The 21544-nt window shown below is 51.0% G+C and overlaps 1 protein-coding gene, 1 long non-coding RNA gene and 1 other non-coding gene across 6 annotated transcripts in view; 1 reads left to right on the forward strand and 2 right to left on the reverse strand.

Annotated features, from left to right (window-relative positions):
• Positions 1–515: 515 nt before the first annotated feature.
• TRNAM-CAU (transfer RNA methionine (anticodon CAU)) lies at positions 516–588 on the reverse strand. Its single transcript has one exon. It is a non-coding gene; the product is annotated as a tRNA-Met (tRNA).
• Positions 589–4533: 3945 nt separating this feature from the next.
• On the reverse strand, positions 4534–17947 carry LOC113633808 (uncharacterized). 3 transcript variants are annotated; one of them, XR_003438344.1, is made up of 5 exons: positions 15676–17947; positions 14639–14728; positions 8681–8814; positions 5343–8384; positions 4534–4945 (listed from the first exon to the last, which is right to left on the reverse strand). It is a non-coding gene; the product is annotated as an uncharacterized LOC113633808 (long non-coding RNA). The 3 variants fall into 3 exon arrangements; XR_003438346.1 differs by lacking the exon at positions 4534–4945 and having other exon boundaries at positions 5378–6388; positions 6560–8384; XR_003438345.1 differs by lacking the exon at positions 4534–4945 and having other exon boundaries at positions 5378–6681.
• A 128-nt stretch (positions 17948–18075) lies between these two features.
• SACK1A (scaffolding CK1 anchoring protein A) overlaps positions 18076–21544 on the forward strand; it is a 28426-nt gene continuing 24957 nt past the window's right edge. For both annotated transcript variants that reach the window (XM_027132369.1, XM_027132368.1), the window contains exon 1: positions 18076–18888. In XM_027132369.1, the coding sequence (XP_026988170.1) occupies positions 18409–18888 (480 nt within the window). In that variant the 5' untranslated portion in view covers positions 18076–18408. The remainder of the gene's footprint in view (positions 18889–21544) is intronic.

The following is a 21544-nucleotide window of genomic DNA, read 5'->3' on the forward strand; positions in this document are numbered from 1 at the left end:
CGTCCTCCTGGACCTCGAGCACCCCGGCCTCCCCTCACCCAGGGCTGTGCACGTTCCCGCCACCATCAGGGCTCAAGGGCCAGGGTAGGACACCTGGTGGAGGGTGGGACGGCAGGGTGAGTGCACCTCCTGGGCACCCGGGCCGCAACGCTGGTGGTGAGAGTGGGGATCTTCCCGAGGGGCTCACTCGGGCCCCAGCCCGCCGCGCGCTTGTCTTCCTCACGTGCCCACCCCCCATGCCCCACCCCCTGCCGCCCCGTCTTCAGGCGCTGGCCTCCCTTCCAGTCCTCCCACCCGGGCCCAGAACGCCGGAGCCGTCAGGGCGGCGGAGCAGAAGAGTGGTTATCTTCCATCAACGACTATGCCCCGCCTCGGTATTTCGGGTTGGCTATGCCAATACACTGGTGACCCCAGGGCGGAAAAGCGCGGACGCCCAGGGTCTACAGATCCCCTCACAAGCAAGTAAAACCTATCCTTCTAGGACGATAAAGGAGCTGGAGCGAACAAAAGTATCGTGCCCCGTGTGAGGATCGAACTCACGACCTTCAGATTATGAGACTGACGCGCTACCTACTGCGCTAACGAGGCACCTACCAACCGTTTCTCGGAGAATGATAATGAGGCTCATGCGGCGGCCCAGTACGCATGCTCAGAAAACCACGTTTTCATTTTCTCCGCTGAGTCCCTGATCCCGGACACAGGAATTGCCGACCCCAGTGCCCGCCCTGGCTGAACCGGCCACGCCGCTCCGGTCTTCCTCCGCCTGCCGGTCTATTTATCAATCAACAAGCACTGCGGCTTGTCGGACCCCATGTGCCGAGTACTGGGGATCCGGGGCCGTGGGATTCTTCCTGCTATTGTAAACTCTTATTTTTGTAGACTGTTTACAAAGCGTTTGCACATGCGTTATCTCGTGAAACACTTCTTGGGCACCTACCGTGTCCCCGGCCTTGTGCTGGGTGCTGCGTTCACAGAGACACTCTCAGCCTCAAACAACTGGAGTCGGGGCGCACATGCATAATGATTTGAAAACACACACGCGCACACACAATGCACGCTACTCCGGCCCCACCGCAGATCCCCAGATCCAGTCGGGTGCCCAGCCCCTTATGACGCTCCAAGTTCCCACCTCTGCCCGGAGCTCGGCGGCTGAGACCACCCTTCATAGAAGCGTCCGCAGCTCTGGAAACGACAACTCGGGTCGCAGCCTCAGCATCTTGGAAGCCCTCTCCCCTCTCTTACCCCCAGTCCTTTATATCAGCTCATTTAAATACATTCATCGTTAAAGGAAACTTTGTCACTATTATAAGTGGAAAACAGATGTTTATTTTTCACCTAATACACGTTAAAATAAATATTAAAATAAAAAGCACTCTTCCATGTACCATCTAAAATCCACCAGAGGAAGGCACACTTAAAATCTGTATATTTCGCTGTGTGTAAATTTTACCTTAAAAAATGTAAACTAAGACTGAACTCCAACCAACGACAGGCTAACAAGAAGGGCTTTGGACGATTGCAAGTTTGAAGTGTTTCAAAGGGTAAGACGGTTTGATAGCCTGACGGACCTAAGGACAGAGAAGTGGGGAGAGATTCGGGAGACTGCGAGAGTAGCGAGACGTTAACGTAGGTCTAGGAGGTGGATGTACGAATATTCACCGTACTGTACAATTGTTTCAACGTTTCTGTTTATCTGAAAATGTTTCATTTTGAAGTGTTGGGGAGTGTTTTTTAAAATCACCCATTAAGAGGGAAACTCACAACATCAGCGTAAGAAGGTGAAAAATAATATTATCTTAAGAGCAGGCACCAGAATTCCTGGTTGTTGGTGTAGAGAACATTGGGCGGGGGAGCGCGGATTATTTGGAGAGAGACCCCTGGGAGTGAGGTCGGTGCAGATAAGGGGTGGGCACCTTACGGCGTCCTCCCGTCTCGTTAGGAGGAGTCGCGGACGGCGTAGGTTGCCTGGACCCCGGGCCTAGCAGATTGGATGAAACTTACCCAACCCTGGGGGAGCTCTCCCTCCCACGCTCCGCTGCGGGAACCCGGCCAAGGGAGTGTGCTCCGCACTAAGGTTGCTGGGGCCCCAGGACGCCCGGCAGGTGCGGGAGAACAGAGGCCCAGGCAGAGGGATCCCGCCCCCAGCACACACGCACGGAGGAATCCGGGGACCCCGAGAACGGCAAACAGGGAGTGTCGCGGCAGTTTCACCCAGGTCTCCAGGCCTGGGGAGCGTTGACTGACTTCCTTACTGCCTCAAGGAAGCCCAAGCTGCGGCAGAATCTGGGCAGATACAGAAGCCCCACTGAGCACCTCCTGGATACGCTGGAGGGACCCGACGGCTGGCTGCGCCCTGAGTCCTAAATAAAGGGCTCAGTGGTCGGTGTTACGTGCCCATCAGGGTCGCAGGCGCAGAGGCTCCTGCAGGTGGCGACCCCCAGGCTCGTCTAGTGATGGGTGACCGTGGCCGGGTGAAGGCAGGTTGTCCCTTTCCGCCGGGGGCTGGGGGCAGGGGCTCCTGGAGCAAGCAGTTCCCACCTCCAGGCCTTCGCGAGGGCTGTTCCCTCCGCCTGACACGGTTTTTCCCGTATCAGGCCCCTTTTCTGTGCCGGGATCTCCTTCTTGACCTTCTTCAGCCAGGTCAAAGGTCACCTGCTCTGAGCAATCTCATCCCCTTTTCCTTCCAGGATTGCTTCTCCCTTCCCCACCTCCCCCCCTCACTTGGCTGAATGGAGGCTAAACGCTTACACGGCGGCGGCTCATTTACTGCCGGGTAAACCACCCGGAGGGGGCCGGTGTTACCGCTGCACTACGCACACCGATGCGCAAACGCAAACTCACAGAGGCTGGGCGACCTGCCCAAGTTCGAGCGGCTCGTAGCTACGCGAGGTGGGGCTCCGTCCCGAGTCGGACCACGGCGCGGCGCGGGGCTCTCACCAGCTCATCCCTCACCCCCAGCAGCAGTTTCCGCAAGTGTTTCCTCACGTGCACCTCCTACAATAATCTTGAGAAGCGTCTACACACCTCCTCGATTAATGCTAAACTTGTATCTAAACGTTCTCGTTGTAAATTCAAAGGATGTAATTTCCAGTAGATTGTATATGCTGATTTTCTAAAAATAAAACTGCATGTATGATTTTTTTTAACCAGGCATCCAATGAAATCGAAATACCTTATGGATTCCATACAAACCATAATCTATTTTAAATACTCATGAGTAAGCGTCTCTAACATTTGTTAAGTTTACATTTATTTTCACCCCAGAACTCATATTTCCATTATACTCCCACCCCCAGCATTTTATCTTCATATAATAGTTTATGTTTGAATGTCTGTTATTGAGCACCCTAACTTGCCTCTCAGCGGCAAGAATATGTACATAAATTGAAAATTTTGTTTCCTGTGACCATAAGGTTTTGTGTCATATTTTTCTTCTAAGTTGACATATCACTATTTTTGTTAGTACACAAAAATCATAAATATATTTATGATTTTGAAGAATAATTATTAAATGGAAAATCTGAAACAAATATCCATGAGATGGATGCAACTTTTTAATTCCACTTAATTCATGTCTGCATGGCTAGCTATTCCCTTTTTCTAGAATGAGACGGGATTCAGCATTAATTCTGTTCCTATTTTCCATATTTATAGATGTAAATGTTGAGACACTCTGTTCACATGAAGAAATAAAAAAGGATGGAGAGAGCTTTGTGTCGACACTAAAACTCAATTCCTTTAACAATTCTGAGCTATATTCTAAACAATCATCTCTTACCCATCACCTTGGTTATGTATGTCCTCTTTCAGTTTTTAATTAGAAGCCACTACAATTAGTCATTAGCGTCTTTCACGTTCTCAACTTCTAAACCAATGTTTTGAACTGAACATTCCCTTTATTTGCAGCACTGGAGGTTTTCTCATCTTCCATAAAATCCTGAAGGTGGAGAAAGAACAGATATGAAGGAGAGACAGGAAGGGAGCAGAGGCCCGACCGCCTACAGCAGCTTTTTCTCCAGCTGATCAATTTTGGGACATCATCACATCGTACCCCTGAGGTGCATATCCAGGTGACATTTGAGGGGCTTAGATTTGTTCTGATGGGCAGCAGAGGCTGTCGTAAGCCTTCTTTACAGATGAAAAGCATGTGTGTGTGTGTGTGTGTGTGTGTGTGTGTGTGTGTGTGTGTGTGTGTGTGTGTGTGTGTGTTGAGGCAGGCTCAGGGCTGGCTGAGCAGAGTAACGTACTGGAAACAGGTTGCAAATTATTCTTCCCCCATGGCCTGGATAGACCCTGGCAGGGAGACCACCTGGGAAGCCAGGAAACAATCCAGGCCAAGGGAGGTGAAAACATGTTCTGGGAGATGCTGCAGAGCCGAGTGGAGACACAGTCTACAGGAACGGCCAGGATTTGGGTCTGGGTTACTGCCAAGAATAAAGAGAGAAGCAAAGTGTCACTCCAAATTTAGAGGAGCAATGTCCATAAATGCCCTGGTGCCACCACTGGGCAGGAAAACAGAAAAGAGGGGCCTGTTCGGAGGGAACCCGATAAATTCTGATTTTGCATATTTTTATTACACAAATAATATGTGCTCATTATAAAACACATGCATACATACTGTATCAGTCAGCTAGTGCTGCACAAGCGCTGCTTAACAAATCACCCAAAACTTAATGGCTTAAACAATGTGGGTTTCTTTTTGAATAGCTTTATTGAAATATAATTCTCCTGCCATACGATTTACTTGTTTAAACTGTATATAATTCAGGCACTTCCCTGGTGGTCCAGTGGTAAAGAATCTGCCTTTTAATTCAGGGGACATGGGTTCAATCCCTGGTCAGGGAACTAAGATCCCACGTGCTGCGAGGCCACCGCACCACAACTAGAGAGAATCCTGCATGCCTCAGCAAAGACTCTGTGTGCCACAACTAAGACCCGACACAGCCTAAGGAAAATAAGTAAATAAAATAAATAAATATTTTTAAAAGTAAGGTGTACAATTCAAATGTATTTTTGGTATATTACATTATTATTTTTTAAAATTGTGGTATGAGATATACATAACACAAAATTTACCACTTTAACCATTTTAAGTGTCCAATTCAGTGGCATTAACTACATTTGCGATGCTGTGCAACTATCATAACATCTGTTTTCAAAACCTTTTCATCCCCCCAAGCAGAAACTCTGTGCCCATTAAGTAATAGCCCTTCTTTCCCCTCTCTCCCCTCATTCTCCTCCCCTGGTAGCTTCTAATCTACTTTCTGTCTGTGAATTTGCCTTTTCTAGATATTTCATATACGTGGGATCGTACGATGTTCGTCCTTTTGTGTCTGGCTTACTTGACTCAGCATAATGTTTTCCAGGTAAGCATGTATTTTTCTTGCTCACAGGTGTGTTGTCGGCTGGGCTAGCGCCAGGCTGTGGTTCGGTTCAGCCCTTCTTGTCATGTCTTCATGGTCTCCATTGGCAGCAGGAAGGTCAGTCTTAAAGACTGTGGTCTTCGTGGTCAGCCATTTCCTGGGGTGCCTTCTTCTCACTGAGGGTCACAGAAGCCTGAGAGACCAAACTATACCAAGCAAGCACATTTAAGGCCTCTGCTCTGGGCACCTCCATCCAAATTCTATCGGCCAAACCAAGTCACCCGGCCAAGTTCAACATCCACGGGCCAGGGAGATATACCTAGCCCACAGGGGAGAAGCTGCAAAGCCAGGGCAAGGAGGGGAGTGAAGAATTGAGAACAATAATCCAATCTCTGCACAGACTTACACATATAAATGTCTTCCTCACCCCACCCTTACCCCAATCCTGTTACCTCTCCAGAGGGAACCACTGCTATCAGTATCATATTGTCCAGTGACTTACTTTTTCCACTTAACAATAAGCTGGGAACTCTTTCCCTGTCAATACATATAGATCTTCCTTGTTCTTTGTAACTGCAGTGAAACTGTTTCTGAGAACAGGAGATTAGGATGCAGACCTGCCCGGGGGAAGATCAGATGAAGACTCAGAAGGAAGGTGGCCGTCTGCCAGCCAAGGAGGGAGGCCTTAGAAGAAACCAACCCTTCCAACACCTTGATCTCGGCCTTCCTGCCTTCAGAACTGCGAGAGAACAAATTACCGTGGTTTAAGCCCCACCCCACCCCTGACCCCTCCACCCTCAGCCTGTGGTACTTTGTCCTCGCAGCCCAAGCTGCTCTAGGTCTTCTAATTCTAGAACATCGAATTCTTCCCAATTAGTAACAATTACTGTAGCGAACATTCTTGTACACCTTTAACAATGGACATGTGAGGAGCTTGTGGGCAGCTGAAAAATCTGTTCTGTCCTGGATTCAGGTGGGTTTGCTGTTTCACCCCGCAAGGAGCACATGAGGAATTTTCCATTTATCTGAGGGTGAAGACCAGAGGTTCTGGGCGTTTGCCTGTGCTAGGGCAGTTGCCGCTGTTAAGAGCTTTTCTTTTCACCCCTGACCTCTCCCTGCACTTCCATCCTCCCCCACGGGTCATGGTCTCCATCTGCTTGGCAGGGGTCACAGCCAGATTGTGGGTGGCACCCGACCTGACCACAGCCCACGGTCTTTGCACAGTCCCCTGCAGTCACTGGTCCAGTGGGAGGGAAGTCGAGGTGAGTGGGCTTCAGAATCAGGCTCACTGTGACTCTCAGCTCCTTTCCAGTTCCCTCTGCTTACAAAAGTCAATAAATAAAAATTGAAAATATAGAGGGAGTCAAGAGGCTAAGTAAGGAGAAAGCTTACTGGGGAAGGAAGGAGGCTGGAGAGAAGGGACCGGTTTGGGGTGTGGATTCTCCCACGGTGCTTTGAGAGGGGGCAGAGGTTTCCCAGACCTGACCCCTTCCCAGCCAGGACTCGATAACGTGGCAGGGCTTGGCCGCGGGCCCACAGGTCCCATCTGGTTATTCTGGCTGTGACAAGCCAGAAGCCAGGGCGCAGCCAGCTGGGCAAGTTCAGGGAGGCAGCGGAGGCCGCGCGTGGGGCGGGAGGGGGTTTTCCTCAGAAACGCCCTGCAGGGAGCAGCTGGCACGTCTTTGCCATCTGTCCCAGGCAGCGCCAGGCCATGGCCCTTCCAGCTCCATCTTTGACTGGGCGAGCGGCCGCCACCGCATGAGTCAGCCTGTTGCTGGAAGCTTCTGAGAGTCACTGCTCTGAGCCGTGCTGACAGAGCACCCAGGAGGAAGAGGGCCTCGCCCCTGACTGCCAGGATGTTCCCTGAGGGGCTGTGTTCTTGCCACACTGAGGCCAGAGGCAGCCGTCACAGAAAACGCTTGTCTGGCCTCCTGTCTGTCCGCGTGACAGCTTCTGTAGCTCCCACATCCATGAGATAAAGACCCAAATCCTCTTGCCGTGCTCCCTCCCACCAGGGTCTGACCTCTGGGCTCACCTCTTCCCACTCTTGTGCCCCCCAGCACACACCCAACCCCTGCACCCCTGGGGCACCCATTCCCTCCCCCCTCCCCCAGCTAATGCCTCCAACCTGTCGGGACCTCAGACAGGCCTCCTGACCCCAGGCTAGGTCAGCCCCCCCCCCCCCCCCCCACCCCCACCACCCCCCCCCACCACCACCCCCGCTCTCTACGCTCCTGGCTCTTGCTTCTCTGACCTTAACACTCATCCCAGCTCAATGTCATGACTTTTCATTTGCCGTCTTTCCCACTGGACTGTAGGCATGGCCACAGTGGGGGTCATGCTATAGGCTCTGCAGAGCCCATGGTGGGCCCTTGAACATCTGATGATGACAGAAAAGGCTTCTCACATTCTACTGTATTTGCTTGTCTTTCCTTGAGGGCAGACACTGCAGTGGGTTCATTTCTAGATCCCCAAATTTTAGCCTGATCAAAGACCTCATTCCTAGTTCCAAAGATGGGCAGGCTCTGATTTCAATAACCAAGCAGGCCTTTCCATGAACTGGCCAGAAACACATTCAGGTCCATCTCCCATGCTCCACATACAGCGAGGTCCCCTAGCCAGAGGAGAGGAAAGGGTTACAGCACTCACCTCTCAGCGCCCTCCCACCCCACCCCCTCTGACAGGTGAGACAGGTGGTGGTAGGTGTGGTCCCAGCAGCCCTGGGGCCACAAGGAACTGGGCCTGCCCCTTCCAGGTTCAGACCTGGAACAGGGCAGTGGTTTTGCCCACAGTTCCAGCAGGTGTATGGCAATGGCAGAGGTCACGGTATATGTCCTGGCACCCCAAGCAGTGCTGGGATGCAGAGCCATGAGGCCACCTTCATCACAGAGCTCATGGGTGTCGTGGCTCCGGCCTGAAGTCGGCAGGCATCCAGGGGCTGGGCTGCTTGCACAGTAATCCTTTCAAATCATGTCACTGACATCTATTCCTGCACCTGTATTTCAAACGTAGGGTTTGTGCCTGAAATTGCACAACCCCATGGGAAAGTTGCATTATCAGGCTCATAATTAAAAGCTTAGAGACTTCAACTAATTTAGGTGACAGTCTGATGGCCAAAAGGAGAAAGTCTGATTACAAAGGGGCATTTATTGGGAGGTCTGGATCCCTTCCAGCACCTTGCACATACATGCATAGGAGGCACTTGGTACGTGTTTGTGGAATGAATGAATGATATAATGTTTGCCCTCCTGAGTCTGTGGGTCTTATTCTATTCAGAAATCTGTCCCCAGCTATCACACACAGACACGTATACTCACCACAGAGCAGGGCTTTGCTCATTGAAGGGAAGCAGGGAGCTGGCCACAGTGAGCTGATTCATCCTTATAGTCTTTTTAAGTCACTAGCAACAAAGAGGGGTGCAAGTGGGAATCTTCTACAACATTGCATTTCTCTGCAAAAAGAGGCAATCAGCAAGTGTTGGTGGCAGTGGGGAGCAGTTGTACGCATAGAGGGAATACAGCCCACTTGGTCCACAGAAGTGGTGAGGCTAGTGTTTCTGCTCTCTCTTGGGGTAAGGGGTGCTGGAAGGTGACCAATTATTTCACCCAACAGATACCTACCAAGCGCTGCTGTGGGATAGCCACTGGGATCAAAGTGGTGAACAAAACAGAACTGGTTCCTCCTCATTAAAAGACACTAAGTAAGTAAACAAATATATAAACAAGGCAATTCCATATTTTGGTAAGTGCTATGAAGGAGACAATAAAAGTTAAGCTGAGACCCAAAGGTTGAGTTCTTCATTGCAGACAACAGAATCCACTCTAACTGGTTAAGTAGAAAGAGGTTTGTTGCAGAGACTTAGTTCACTACAAAATTCCCAGGAGGCCTAGGGAACCACACTTGGATGCTACAGAAAACAACCCAGCCAGGAAGATGCCCAGTCCCACCATGGACTGCTCCAGTGGAAGCCTTCCTGCTGCCACCGCTCTCCACCTCTGACGCCTTGGACTAGCATCAGTGTTCCTGTCTGCTTAAGCTGCTGCCACAGAAAAACCTTCCAAGTCATGTGAGGATGCTGCTGCCTGTCAGAGCTTGGGTTCCATGCAGAGCTCTGCTTTTGGGAGGCCTGGGAAAAAGAGTTTTGAGCTTCCCAGATGCCATGGGAAAGCACATGAGAGGGAGACTGCGGTGGGTTCTGCAGGATCTAATCTACATTGTTGCCACAACACACAAGAAAATGTTAAAAATTACAGTGCAGTGGCTAAGAATCCACCTGCCAATGCAGGGGTCACGGGTTCGAGCCCTGGTCCAGGAAGACCCCACATGCCGCAGAGCAACTAAGCCCATGCACCACAACTACTGAGCCTGTGCTCCAGAGCCCGCGAGCCACAACTACTGAGCCCACATGCCACAACTACTGAAGCCCGCGTGCCTAGAGCCCATGCTCTGCAACAAGAGAAGCCACCGCAATGAGGAGCCCGTGCACCACAACAAAGAGTAGCCCCCGCTCGCCGCAACTAGAGAAAGCCCACGCACACAGCAACGAAGACCCAACGCAGCCAAAATAAAATAAATAAATAAATAAATAAATTTATATTTAAAAAATTACAATGTCTAATGGTGTGGCTATGGAAGATGTTTGATTTTTTTCTTTCATTTTAATGCATTTTATTTATTTTTGCTTGTTTTCCCCAAATTTTTATAATGAACCCATAATATTCACAAAACAAAAGCAAAAGCCAATAGAGTTATTTTCAGAAGAAAAAAACCAGAGGAAGAGTTTCCCAGCCCAGCTCGGAGGGAGAGCCCTGATTCACCTGGCAGCCCAATGGCCACCTTGGGTGGGTTCTGATCATTTGGCCACCTGCAGCATTTCCACTTTCCGATAAGAACAAAATACACATGCATGTATAAATGAAATACAGACCATGTAATTTCAGTGATTCTACATACAAGTTAAAAGCTCTCATATTTGCATTTATAATGGCTTTGCACATGGGAATTCTCTGGTGGTCCAGTGGTTATGAGTCAGCACTTTCACTGCCATGGGCCTGGGTTTGATCCCTGGTCAGGGAACTAAGATCCTACAAGCTGCGGCCAGAAATAAAGAAAGAAAAAAAGTCTTTTTAAAAAATGGCGTTGCACAATCTAAAAATAAATGATAAATGGCAAAGTTCATGCTAATAATTTTTAATTTTAGTTTTTCTTTACTTAAAACATTAAATAGCAAATTTAAAAAAATACCATGAGAAGATGAGAGAAAGACTACAGAAGAAAGGAAAAAACTTTCTATTTTAATACCACTAATGGCACTTTTTCCTTTTGTTTGAAACAAGGGGGCTCACATTTTCATTTTGAATTGGGCCACGTAAATTATGTAGCTGGCCCTGCTGTCGCCAGCACTGGATGTCATCATTTTGTAAAGTCTGTGCAGTAACAAAGATATGGGGCTACCAGAAGTCTCCTACATGGATGGTGGGCAGGTAAAATGGTACAGGATCTTAGAAGACAGTTTGTCAGTTTCTTATAAAGTTATCTATACACCTACCGTAGACCCAGCAATCTTGCTCCTAGGTATTTAAGTGAAATGAAGACTTATGTTCATACAAAAACCTCTATATGAGCATTTACAGTGGCTTTATTCATAAATGCCCCAAGCTAGAAACAACCAAATGTCCTTCACCTGGGAAAGGGATAAACAAGACGTGGTACATGCATGCAATGAAACATGACTCAGCCATAAAAAGTAGCTAAGCAGGGACACACACCACAATATGAATGTATCCCAAGTGCATTATGCTAAGACAAAGAAGCCAGATTCAAAAGGCTCACGCTATATGATTCCATTTATAGGACATTCTGGAATAGGCAAAACTTTTTTTTTTTTAATATTGAGGTTTTTGATGTTTGTTTTTTAAACTTCTCTATTTTATTATTATTTTTAAATTATTTTTGGCAACACCACATGAGATCTTTAGTTCCCCAACCAGGGATTGAACCCATGCCCCCTGCAGTGGAAGGGCAGAGTCTTAACCACTGGACCACCAGGGAAGTCCCTAGGTAAAACTTTTGGGAGAGATAACTGATCAGTAGTTGCCAGGGGCTGGGGGTGGGGGAAGCAGTTGACTACAGAAGGGAATGGGGATTTTTTTGTGTGGTGATGGAAGGATTCTAGATCTTAATCATGCTGCTGGTTATGTTACTGAAGCATACTTGGGTCCACTCACCCACACCCAGTAAAGCCAATCCAATGACACTGGGTTGTGGTGAAGGAAAGGGCAGCGTTTATTGCAGGGCACCAAGCAAGGAGTCCAGGAAGCTAGTGCTTGCTTATAAGACCTGATCTCCCCAATGGCTTTCAGGGAAAGGTTTTTAAAGATAGGACGTGGGGGCTTCCCTGGTGGCGCAGTGGTTGAGAGTCTGCCTGCCGATGCAGGGGACACGGGTTCGTGCCCCGGTCTGGGAGGATCCCACATGCCGCAGAGCGGCTGGGCCCGTGAGCCATGGCCGCTGAGCCTGCGCATCCAGAGCCTGTGCTCCGCAACAGGAGAGGCCACAACAGTGAGAGGCCCGCATACCGCAAAATAAATAAATAAATAAATAAATAACGATAGGATGAGGGAGAGGGGTTGCAGGGTGTGTGGTCAGCTCGTGGACATTTTTCTGATTGGTTGGTGGTGAGGTAATCAGGAGTCAACATCATCAACCTTCTGGTTCCAACTGGTCTGGGGTCTATGTGCTTGTGGGCAGCATACAGTTAACCCTTCCACCTGATGGGGGTTTCAGTATCTGCTAAATGGCTCAAAGGACATGGCTCAGAATATTCTCTATAGTCCTTGAGGAGGAGTTAGATGTCCTTGACTTTAGCCATTAAACAATGGCTAAACTATTATTTTGTCTTGCTTGACTGTTTTCCTTTGCTTTTGCCTTTTATCACTTCTCTGATTAAATTTATTCTTTGGAACTCGGGGAAGGCCTAGGAAGCTAAAGTTTTTCTACAAACAAAAGGGAGGTTGAGGACATGGGGAGGTCTGTCCCAGGAAGACCCTGTAGGGTCCTGCTCGGTTACAGTTATACAACTGTACACATTCCTCAAAACTCATAAAGCTGTACAGTAACAAGGGTAAATTTTACTGCATCTAAGTTATACTTTAATTTTTTAAAAAGCATCTGCAAATTTATTAGCCAAGAAAAGGGAGCTCTTTGTGGTTTTTATGCACGTCAGAAACCTCGAGCAATGGACCGGGAACTCGAAAGTAGGAAACTTGAGGGAGCAAAGGGACTTTGCAGCTGTGGCTTCCTGGGAGTTAAGCTGTGGCTTTGCTGGGTGCCGAAGATGGACTTGCCAGGAGGCTGCTCCCATGAAAAGCAGTTGTAGAAGGACCTGGGGGTGGGGTGGGTTTAGGGTACCTGGCTGGACACCCTGTCCCATTTCTGCTCCCACCCTAGGCCCTGGCCTGCCAGCAGCAGCAGCAGCTGCTTGAGCTCTGGCCTGCCTGCACTGAGCTGATTATATGCAGAATGGATTGATTGGTGTTGACAGGGAGCTATTTACCCGTCTAATTAATTATGCCAACTAATTTTCAACTTAATTGCACTTCTTGGGTCGCTGGGTAATGCAAGCGTACAATTTTCCTGCTGCTGCAGGCCTTGATGGGGATGTGGTAGGGAGAGGCTGGCAGGTGCTCCGGGAGCTCAAACAGGCGCCCTGTTCCTCCAGGTTCCTGGGCCCACAGCCCAAGCTCTCAGGCCCCGGCTGCCCCACAGACAAGCTCTGGAATCCTATCTGAGCACCTTCTGCCTGTGCAAGTGGGCCTCTGCCCCAGGAGCTCTGAGCCGTTTATTCACCTAACAAACATTCATTGAATGCCTACCACGTGCAGCCCCAAAGTGGGAGAGGCGCTGGGGAAGCTAAGTCGTGCCTAACCTGTCCCGTCCCCCGCCTCAAATCGCTCACAGTCTAGAGGAGGAGATTTTCACTTACACCAGCAATTACAGAATTTGGGTGCAGATAGGAGCCAGGTCTTTGGAGACAAACCCAATCCAGGCTCTGCAGTTGGGCTCTTGAGGAATTTACTTAACCTCCCTGTGCCTCGGTTTTACAAAGACATTGCAGGGCTGTGACAGGATGCAGTGTATCATATAATATCGACAATATTCCGGAAGATATATTGGTGCTGTATTAGGCTGAGGAGCAGAGCAGAAACTGGGCAAGTTTGGACCACTCATCACACAGGCCTTCTCCCTTAGATCTCACACCCTCTGAGGCTCATCCCGTCAAGGAGGCAGAAGGCACCGTGGTTACCAGAGGGACCGGACCACCCGCCTGCGGCTCCTGGATCAGCCACTTCCCGGCCAGTGAACTTGGTAGTCAGGTAACCTCTGTGTTTCAGTTTCCTTCATCCATGAAACAGAACTGGTCATAATAGCACTTACTCACAGGGCTGCTGTGAGGACTGAATGAGTTTACACACGTAGAGCACGTAGAAGAGCACCTGGTACTTAGGACGTGTTCCAAAAGTGTTCTGTGGTTATATGGACAGAAAAGTGAAGTTCAGGCAGGTCCTCTAAGTTACCTACCTGAGGTCACATATTATCATAGGCACAATCTGAACACAGTTGTGCCTGATTCCAAGGGCATGGAAGCTTTTTGACTTTGCACCACTCAAGGAATTAAATGCAGTGGGAGATGGGGAAGTGCACCCATCACTAGTACAAGACTGACGGAGACAAGTTCTAGAAGCACCTTGTAGGCTCAGAGGAGAAGCAGTTAAGGCTGTTTAGGAATAGTCGGGAAAGGCTCCCTCCCATAGATGGGAATCGGGAGAGATCTTGAATGCAGAGAAGGATTTGAATAAATTGTGTTGGGGGAAGCAAGGACTTCCAGCTGAGGGGGCGGGCTGAGCAAAGGCAGGGGACTGGACCTCCTACATGGGCGAGGGCCAGTCATGTCACTAGTCATTCCCCGGGCCCTAGGCCAGGGTTCCTCAGTCTTAGCACTATTGACATTTGGGGCCAGATAGTTCTTTATGGTGGGGGCTGTCCTGTGTACTGCAGGGTGTAGCAGCATCCCTGGCTTATACCCACTTGATGCCAGTGGCTTCATCACCCCTCCAAGCTGTGACAACCAACAATGTCTCCAGACACCGCCACATCCCCCCCTAGATGGGCAAAATCGCCCCCTGTTGAGAACCATGGCCCTAGACAAATGGAATTCTCAGGAAGCCCCAAACACCACTCATTTGCTAACAGGAGACTGGCTTCTCATTCCTTACCTCTTTGTCAGTATCCTCATGAGTCAGAGAGACTACACTTCAGGTCACAGGATGGAAGAAGGGAAGTAAGTTGTCCATAATCCACAGCGCCTGGAATCAAAGGCTCTTTGATAAGGATTTCTCAACGTATGACAATGTGGCTCAACAGCTGGCCAGACTTCCTGGTCCAGAAGTGCAATCCCAGGGGAGAAATTTGTTATTTCAGCCAGCAGACCCAGCAAGAATGATGACATTTCACATGGCTGGGGCTGCAGAGGAGGGGAGGGCCAACGCTGATGACAGTCACTGGCCAGCTGTGTGACTTTGAGAACAGTCACTTTCCCTTTCTGGGCAACAGTTTTCTCATTAGTACATCTTGGATGTACGGTTTTCTCATCAGTACATCCAAGATTCCTTCTAGGTGAGAACTTCTCTTTGAGCCCCGTAGAGAGCAGTGAGGGGATGGTTCCCAGCTTACAGGGAAGAAGTTCTATGATCAACTAGTAACGTCTGCCAGGAGTGCAGGAACGGGGGCAAAGGTGGGACAGCACACAGAGACTGCATTTGCTGTCTATTCTAAAGGATTTGATAGAGTCCCTGGGGTCTGCGTAAGGGCAGGGAGCTGGGGACAGGAGAAGCAGGGCTCTTCTTCCTCCAGCAGCTTGAGGGGAAAGTTCCACTCAAAGAGTCTTTAAAAAAAAAAAAAAAAAAAAAAGATAGCTACTGCGCAAGTAGACTAGTGAAAATGGCCCCCACAGGCCACGGAGACCTGCCTCTGTCTCAGAGGGACCTCCCATCATTTATTCATCTACCAAAGAGAATCAGGCCCAGGTGAAAGGTGAGCCCCAGAACATCTACCCACTTCTGTCCTTCTCCCATACACACTTTCTGGAACTGATAAGAGGACTTGGATTGTTCTGAGAGTGGAAAGGGACCGGGGAAAGGAAGGGAGGGTGAAGCTTGGCACAGTGGAAAGTGCACTGGCTTTGGAGGGACTGTGTCGGGCTCTGCCACTTACTAGCTGGGCAAGTTACTCAACTTCTCTGAAACTTGCTTACCTCATCTGTGAGACGAAGCCTCATCCTCCATGTGTCCCTTAGCTCAGAGAGCCAGCGTGCAGGGAGGACTCGATGACGGCCAGGTGGAGGAGAGGTCAGGCTGCAATGTTCACACAGGTCACAGACATGCAGGGCCCCAAAGGCTAGGCTCGAGACTTGGTGCTCAACGTGCCAGGCAACTGCGAGCCATCCACAGCTTCTGAGCCTCGGAGGGAACCAGCGCAAATCCCACGGATTATTATCCCCTCACCAGACTGGGGACTGGATTTGATGACAGATTGGAGAGTGGGCTGAGGACCCAGAGGAGATGGAGAGGAGGGAAGGTCCAAGGAGAATGTGGGCAAGAGGCGAAGTCAATCTGCACAAGCAGGGAGCTGGCAGAAGGGAGGGCGTGCGGAGCCAGGGGCACCAAAGACAGAGAGGGTATTAGCTTTGTCCCCATCAAGGGTCCAGGCCCTGTGGAAGGAGATAAAGTGGAATAAGGGGAAGGGTGCCCGAGGTCTTGAATTAGATTCCTTCTATATCCTTCAAAAGAGAAGAAATCCCTTTTAAATCCCCTTTCTCTTTCTTGGACTGTACGTTTAAAAACACTGCTCTACTTCCAGACAGCCTCCCTCCACAACTTTTGTGGGGTTACAGATGCTTATATATAGCACTGTCCTCCAAAGAGTAGATAGATGTGCCGCAGAGAGGCATCTGGCTCTTACCACGTGCCAGCTGTTTGAAGACCACTCAATCCTAGTTTCCTGCCATAATTCTCATAGCGGATATTGTCAGGGCCCCACTCTTACCTCGTTAGCTTGTCCTTTGCACTTGTGACCTCTGCCTGCAGGCTTTCTCGGGCTCCAGGGCTGAGCTTGGTGAGCCCACAGAACCGGCCAGTAGGGCTGGGGAACTAATGCAGCCCCAGAAGCAGCCCTGGACCAACGATCAGTGGGGGTTGGTAGATAGATTCTGCAGTTTTCTCAGCCTTTGGGTAGGAAAAGTCTGAGATGTATTCTATACCGTCTCCTGGAGGTCCCCGGCAGGACCAGAGCCCAGACGTTCCCACAGATGTTCATAAATCCCAGATGTCCACAATGGTGACATGCTCCTTAACGTACCCTGCCCCGAGCAGCTTCCCCTCACCTTCCTGTCTCACTCCTCTGCTCCCCTACCAGAGCATCTTGGGATCACCTCCCAGTTAGCTACTTGTACTCGAATCCTAGTCTGTTTCTGGAAGAACCCAATCAAAGGCAGTCCGTGTAAGCAGCTTTGGGCAGGAAAGAGCTCTCTGCAGGAGGCCCCTTTGTCCTGTCACTAACCTCAAACCAGGCGCCCTATGCCCTACTCACCTCCGGCCCTAGCACACCTTTCAAATCTTTTGATCACACCACACCTTGTCTAATCTGTTGGTTCTTTCCATAGATCAAATTAGAAATGAAGAATAAGTAATCAGCCGATGACCAGATCTCTTCCCTAGCTTTTCTTTCAGCAATCTCACGAACAAACTGTGTGAACAAGAGAGCACCTAAGGGAGAATCACAAGGAGCCGACAAGCCTGCACACGGGGAGGGATGGCGACGACTCTGACTCCCTACGTCAATGACTGAGATTACTTCCCCTTTTCCCTTTACAAACTCCACGGCTGAGCAGAATTTTGGGAGGTGGGTTTTGGGGACACTGGGTCCATTTCCCCAGATTGCCAGCATTCTGATTAAAGGCAGCTTTCCTTTTCACCAACTTTTGTCTCTCTCTGGAATATTGATTTTTGCGCATCAAGCAGTCAGACCTGATTCAGTAACATCAGGGCTCTAGGTTTTGCATTCCATTGACGTGGAATTGACCATGGCCTGACCTGGAAAGAAAAAGTGGCTCCTCCCTTAGCAGTTCATCTACTTCAAACACGCCTGCGGCCACCTGCCCCACCAGCACCAAGACAGACTGATCCCATCGGTCCGTGGGCCCGGACACAGCCGAAGATTCTTCTCCAGATAGTATTCCAAGCAGCCGTCGCTTCCAACAGATCAGTGCCGGCCCCAGAAATGGAACCTCTCTGGGGGTTCTGTTCAAGCATGACCGCTGCAAACACAATAAGGGAAGAGAGATGGGAAAGAAGGCTTTTCCAGAGAATGGGGAGGGCTGGGAACTTGGAGGTGTTACCAAGAGAAAGGAGCAGTGCCTGGTGAACAGTGCTGCCTGGGGGGCATCCAGCTTCCCTCCTCACATGGGCACAGGATGGATGGCAGATCTCAGGGGCCCATCAGGGAAACTGTCTCTGAACCAACTGGTGTCTGAAATGAGGAGCACAGGAGGGGACCTGAGGCACAGCGGTGACTGTGCTGGGAGAGGCTGCTTGCTTTGTAAATGGGGCCTGAGGGTCTTGGGAGAATTGCACAACAAGCTGGAAAGCTGGCTCATCTTGGCTGCTGGGAGGAGAAGAAGTCTCCCAGGGCTGAGTGTGCCCAGGCGTGATAGAGCCAGCCCTCCTGGCCCGCGGGCAGGGCGGGTGTCGCTCAGAGATAAACCAACCCCTGGCAGTGGGTGATGATTCCTGTGAAGCATTGCTCAGGAGGGCAGGATTACCTTGGAGCAGGTAATCCTGGATGCGGGCCGCACACCAGTGCTAGGAGTGGGTGCTTTCCAGAAGTGCTGTGAGCCCCGCTCCTCCTGGGTGGTGTGGCCTGCTTGCCCCTGACATCAGGAAGAGCTCGGGTGCCGGCTGCCCCCCACACGACTCAGGGACAGGGCAGCATGAGCGGGGCAAGACACGTGGGCAAGATCCAGAAACGCCTGGAAGAGGTCAAGAGCCAGTGGGTCCGGCCAGCCAGGGCTGACTTCAGTGACAATGAGAGTGCCCGGCTGGCCACAGATGCCCTCTTGGATGGGGGTCCCGAGGCCTACTGGCGGGTGCTCAGCCAGGAAGGCGAGGTGGATTTCTTGTCCTCGGTGGAGGCCCAGTACATCCAGGCCCAGGCCAAGGAGCCCCCCTCTGCCCCGGAGCCCCCAGGAGAGGCCGCGGCAGGTTCCAAGGGACTCGATTCCTGCTCCGTGGCCTCAAGTACCTACTTCCCTGTGGCCTCAGAGGGCAGCGAGCCGACCTTGCTGCACACCTGGGCCTCAGCTGAGAAGCCCTACCTGAAGGAAAACTCCAGCGTCACCGTGTACTTCCAGACGGACAAGCGCAACAACATCAGGGACCTCATCCGCCGCTGCATCACCCGGACCAGCCAGGTAGCGATGGCGGAGTCTGCGTCTCCTTGGCCATGGGGTGGGGGGACTGGTGGAGAAGAGGAGAGAGGGATGTGTCCTGCTCTAAGGGATGGAGTCCAGGTGACTGGAGCTTAGGATGGAGCCAGGGATGTTACGCTCTGCCCTGCCCTAGATCATTGATTTCCTGATCCCATTTGTCACAGTCTGGGTCCCGGCCACCAACACCCATCACTGGAACTCCGGCAATAGCTTCCCATCTGACCCTCCTGTTCCATCTTGAGCCCGACCACCTAGTCTCCAAGCTGCTGTAGACACTTTTTCTATACTTCAAATTTAACTTGGTCCCTTTGTTGCTTAGAGCCTTCAGTGGCTCCCAGTTGCCCCCAGTGGGACCAGCAGACTCCGTAGCATGGCTCACGGCCTCTCCAGCTCCCCTTCCACCCCCTGCCACTCAGTCCTGAGTGACCTGCAGATTCTCAAACACATCAGGTTCTGTCCTGAGGCCTCTGCACATGCCGTTCCCTCTGCCTGGAGCCCCCTCACCTTCCCTGCTTTTCCCTTAACACCTACTCCTCAGGACCCAGCACTGAAGTCCCGTTCTCAGGAAGCCTTTCCTGAGTTCCCCAACCTAGGCGAGGTGCCTCACTTCTGTATTTCTGAATGAAGCGGCCACTCCACTGGGACACAAACTCGCCCTGTTTCCTCTCAGGCTCGGCTTAGACCTGTCTGCCCACAAATTCAGTGCAGCGCTTGAATCCAACCTGTGGTCAGGCAGAGACAGAGGAGGCAGCAGAGGTTTCTCCCTCCCCAGAGTGTTTATATTTTAATAAGTGACTTTAGAAGAAGAAAAATCCTTCAAGGCCAGAGCTTAGCTGGCAGAATTTCAGGCACCGGGACTGGCATTTGGCCGGGAGTTCTCCCAATGCTCCTGGAACTGCAGGCCCACAGGGGCTGCCTGCTCCCCTGGGGAATTGGCGGGGGGCACCCCAGATCATTCTACCCAGGTGCACAAAATGACCATTCAGCACAGGGGTACAGGTGCCCCTCCACCTCCTGAAGCTGCAGGGGCAGGGGTGAGAGTGGACCCCAAGGAAAGGACTCAGTGTCATCTGCAAAGGGTCTCTCTCATCACTAAAATTATTTAGTTTGTTCCACTTAAAAGAATTCAAAAATGGGCAAATTGATATTTAAGCTCATTTTCTGCTGAGATCCCACTCTCATGACAGAATCCCCTCCCGTGTCTAATAGTGTGTGTAATCTCATGGCTCCAGAAGAAGCCACCAGGAGGGGGGAAGCTGTGCTCAAACGGGACGGAGGGAGTGGAGCTCTGGAGAATAAAATAGAAGGTGACAAGGGGTGGAGTATTGGCTTTTCACGCTGCTGGGCTACTTCAGAGCAGCATTTCATGCTTCCCTGGCAAGGCAGCATCAGGAACTGACAGGTGGGCTCAGGCAGGCAACCAGGAGTGCCCACACTGCCTGGGGTGGGCTGCACAACGCAGGGCAAGTCCCTTGACCTCCCCAGGCCCCAGATCCCACACTGGACTAAGGGGTCCCTTCCAGCTCCCAGGGCTTGTTCTTAAGTGTGCTACCTCTGGTCTCTGCTGGAGTTCAGTGCTCGCCTGAGGGCGGGGAACCAATGGTGTTGGCGAAATTCTCAGCCGCAGCTGCTGCGGCTCAAAGGGTGAGTGAGACTCCCTGGAAAGAAGCCAGGTTGGGGCTTGTCCTAATCCCCGGGCTGAACGCTTCCCCTTCCCCCTACCCCACCTAGAGAGGCTTCTCTCTCTTCACCTCTGCGGCCTTGAGGCCTGCTGCTGTCCTTTGCTTTATCAACACAGTATGTTACAAATTTAGGACAACACTTAAAAATCAGAAGATTTCACCTGAAAGTAAGAATTTCCAGTTCCTCTTAGCAAGTCGGAAGACCTGGCTCTGTTGGCGCTGAGTTGAGGTCACCTCTTTGGGTGGGTCACCTTTGCGGCAGTCCCCACCACTCCCTCTTGTCCCAGGCCATGATGAACTTCACCCATCTTGTTACCTGTCAGACTCTTGCAAGCAGTTTGCAATACCATTCCCATACACAACACACACACACACAACAACACACACACACACACAGAGGGCTCAGGAGTGACCAGTGACCTGTTCCCACAGAGATGCCAGAGGGGGCTGGATCCCCAGCCACAGGCTGTAGATGGAAGTAGGCTGTGTCCACACAGAGGGAGGACAGGGGGTTTGTTTTCTCCCTCTCCTGTGGCTTCAGCCCCCTCAAGAAGAGAAGACAGGGGCACAAATGGAGCCAGCCTGCTGGGCGTCTCCCGGAGCGGCTTCTGCTCCCTGAGGAGCAGGCATTCTCCCTCTTTCCCTTCATGCTCTCATCCCTTTATTCCACAAAGCCAAAGTCATTGGTCAGGCCCTGAACCCAGGATGGCAGAGCAGAACAAGGGGCCTCCCTCCCTCCAGCCACCTGCCCTTGGGGGAGAGGTGGGAAGAGAGGGGACACTAGTGGATGGCAGTGCTGGGCTTGAGCAACGCTTTGTGCCGGGGAGCAGACGGGAGGGTGACTAAGGCAGGCTTCACAGAAGCGGTGGCCTCTGAGTTGAGTCTCAACGGCTGAGTAAGAGTTTGCTGGGCAGAGAAGGGAGGTAAAGGAATTCCAGGTCTAGGGTGTGTCAGAT

Source organism: Aethalodelphis obliquidens, unplaced genomic scaffold, assembly GCF_003676395.1.
Source record: "Aethalodelphis obliquidens isolate GAN/ISIS:26980383/991018 unplaced genomic scaffold, ASM367639v1 scaffold41, whole genome shotgun sequence".
NCBI classification, from domain to species: domain Eukaryota; kingdom Metazoa; phylum Chordata; class Mammalia; order Artiodactyla; family Delphinidae; genus Aethalodelphis; species Aethalodelphis obliquidens.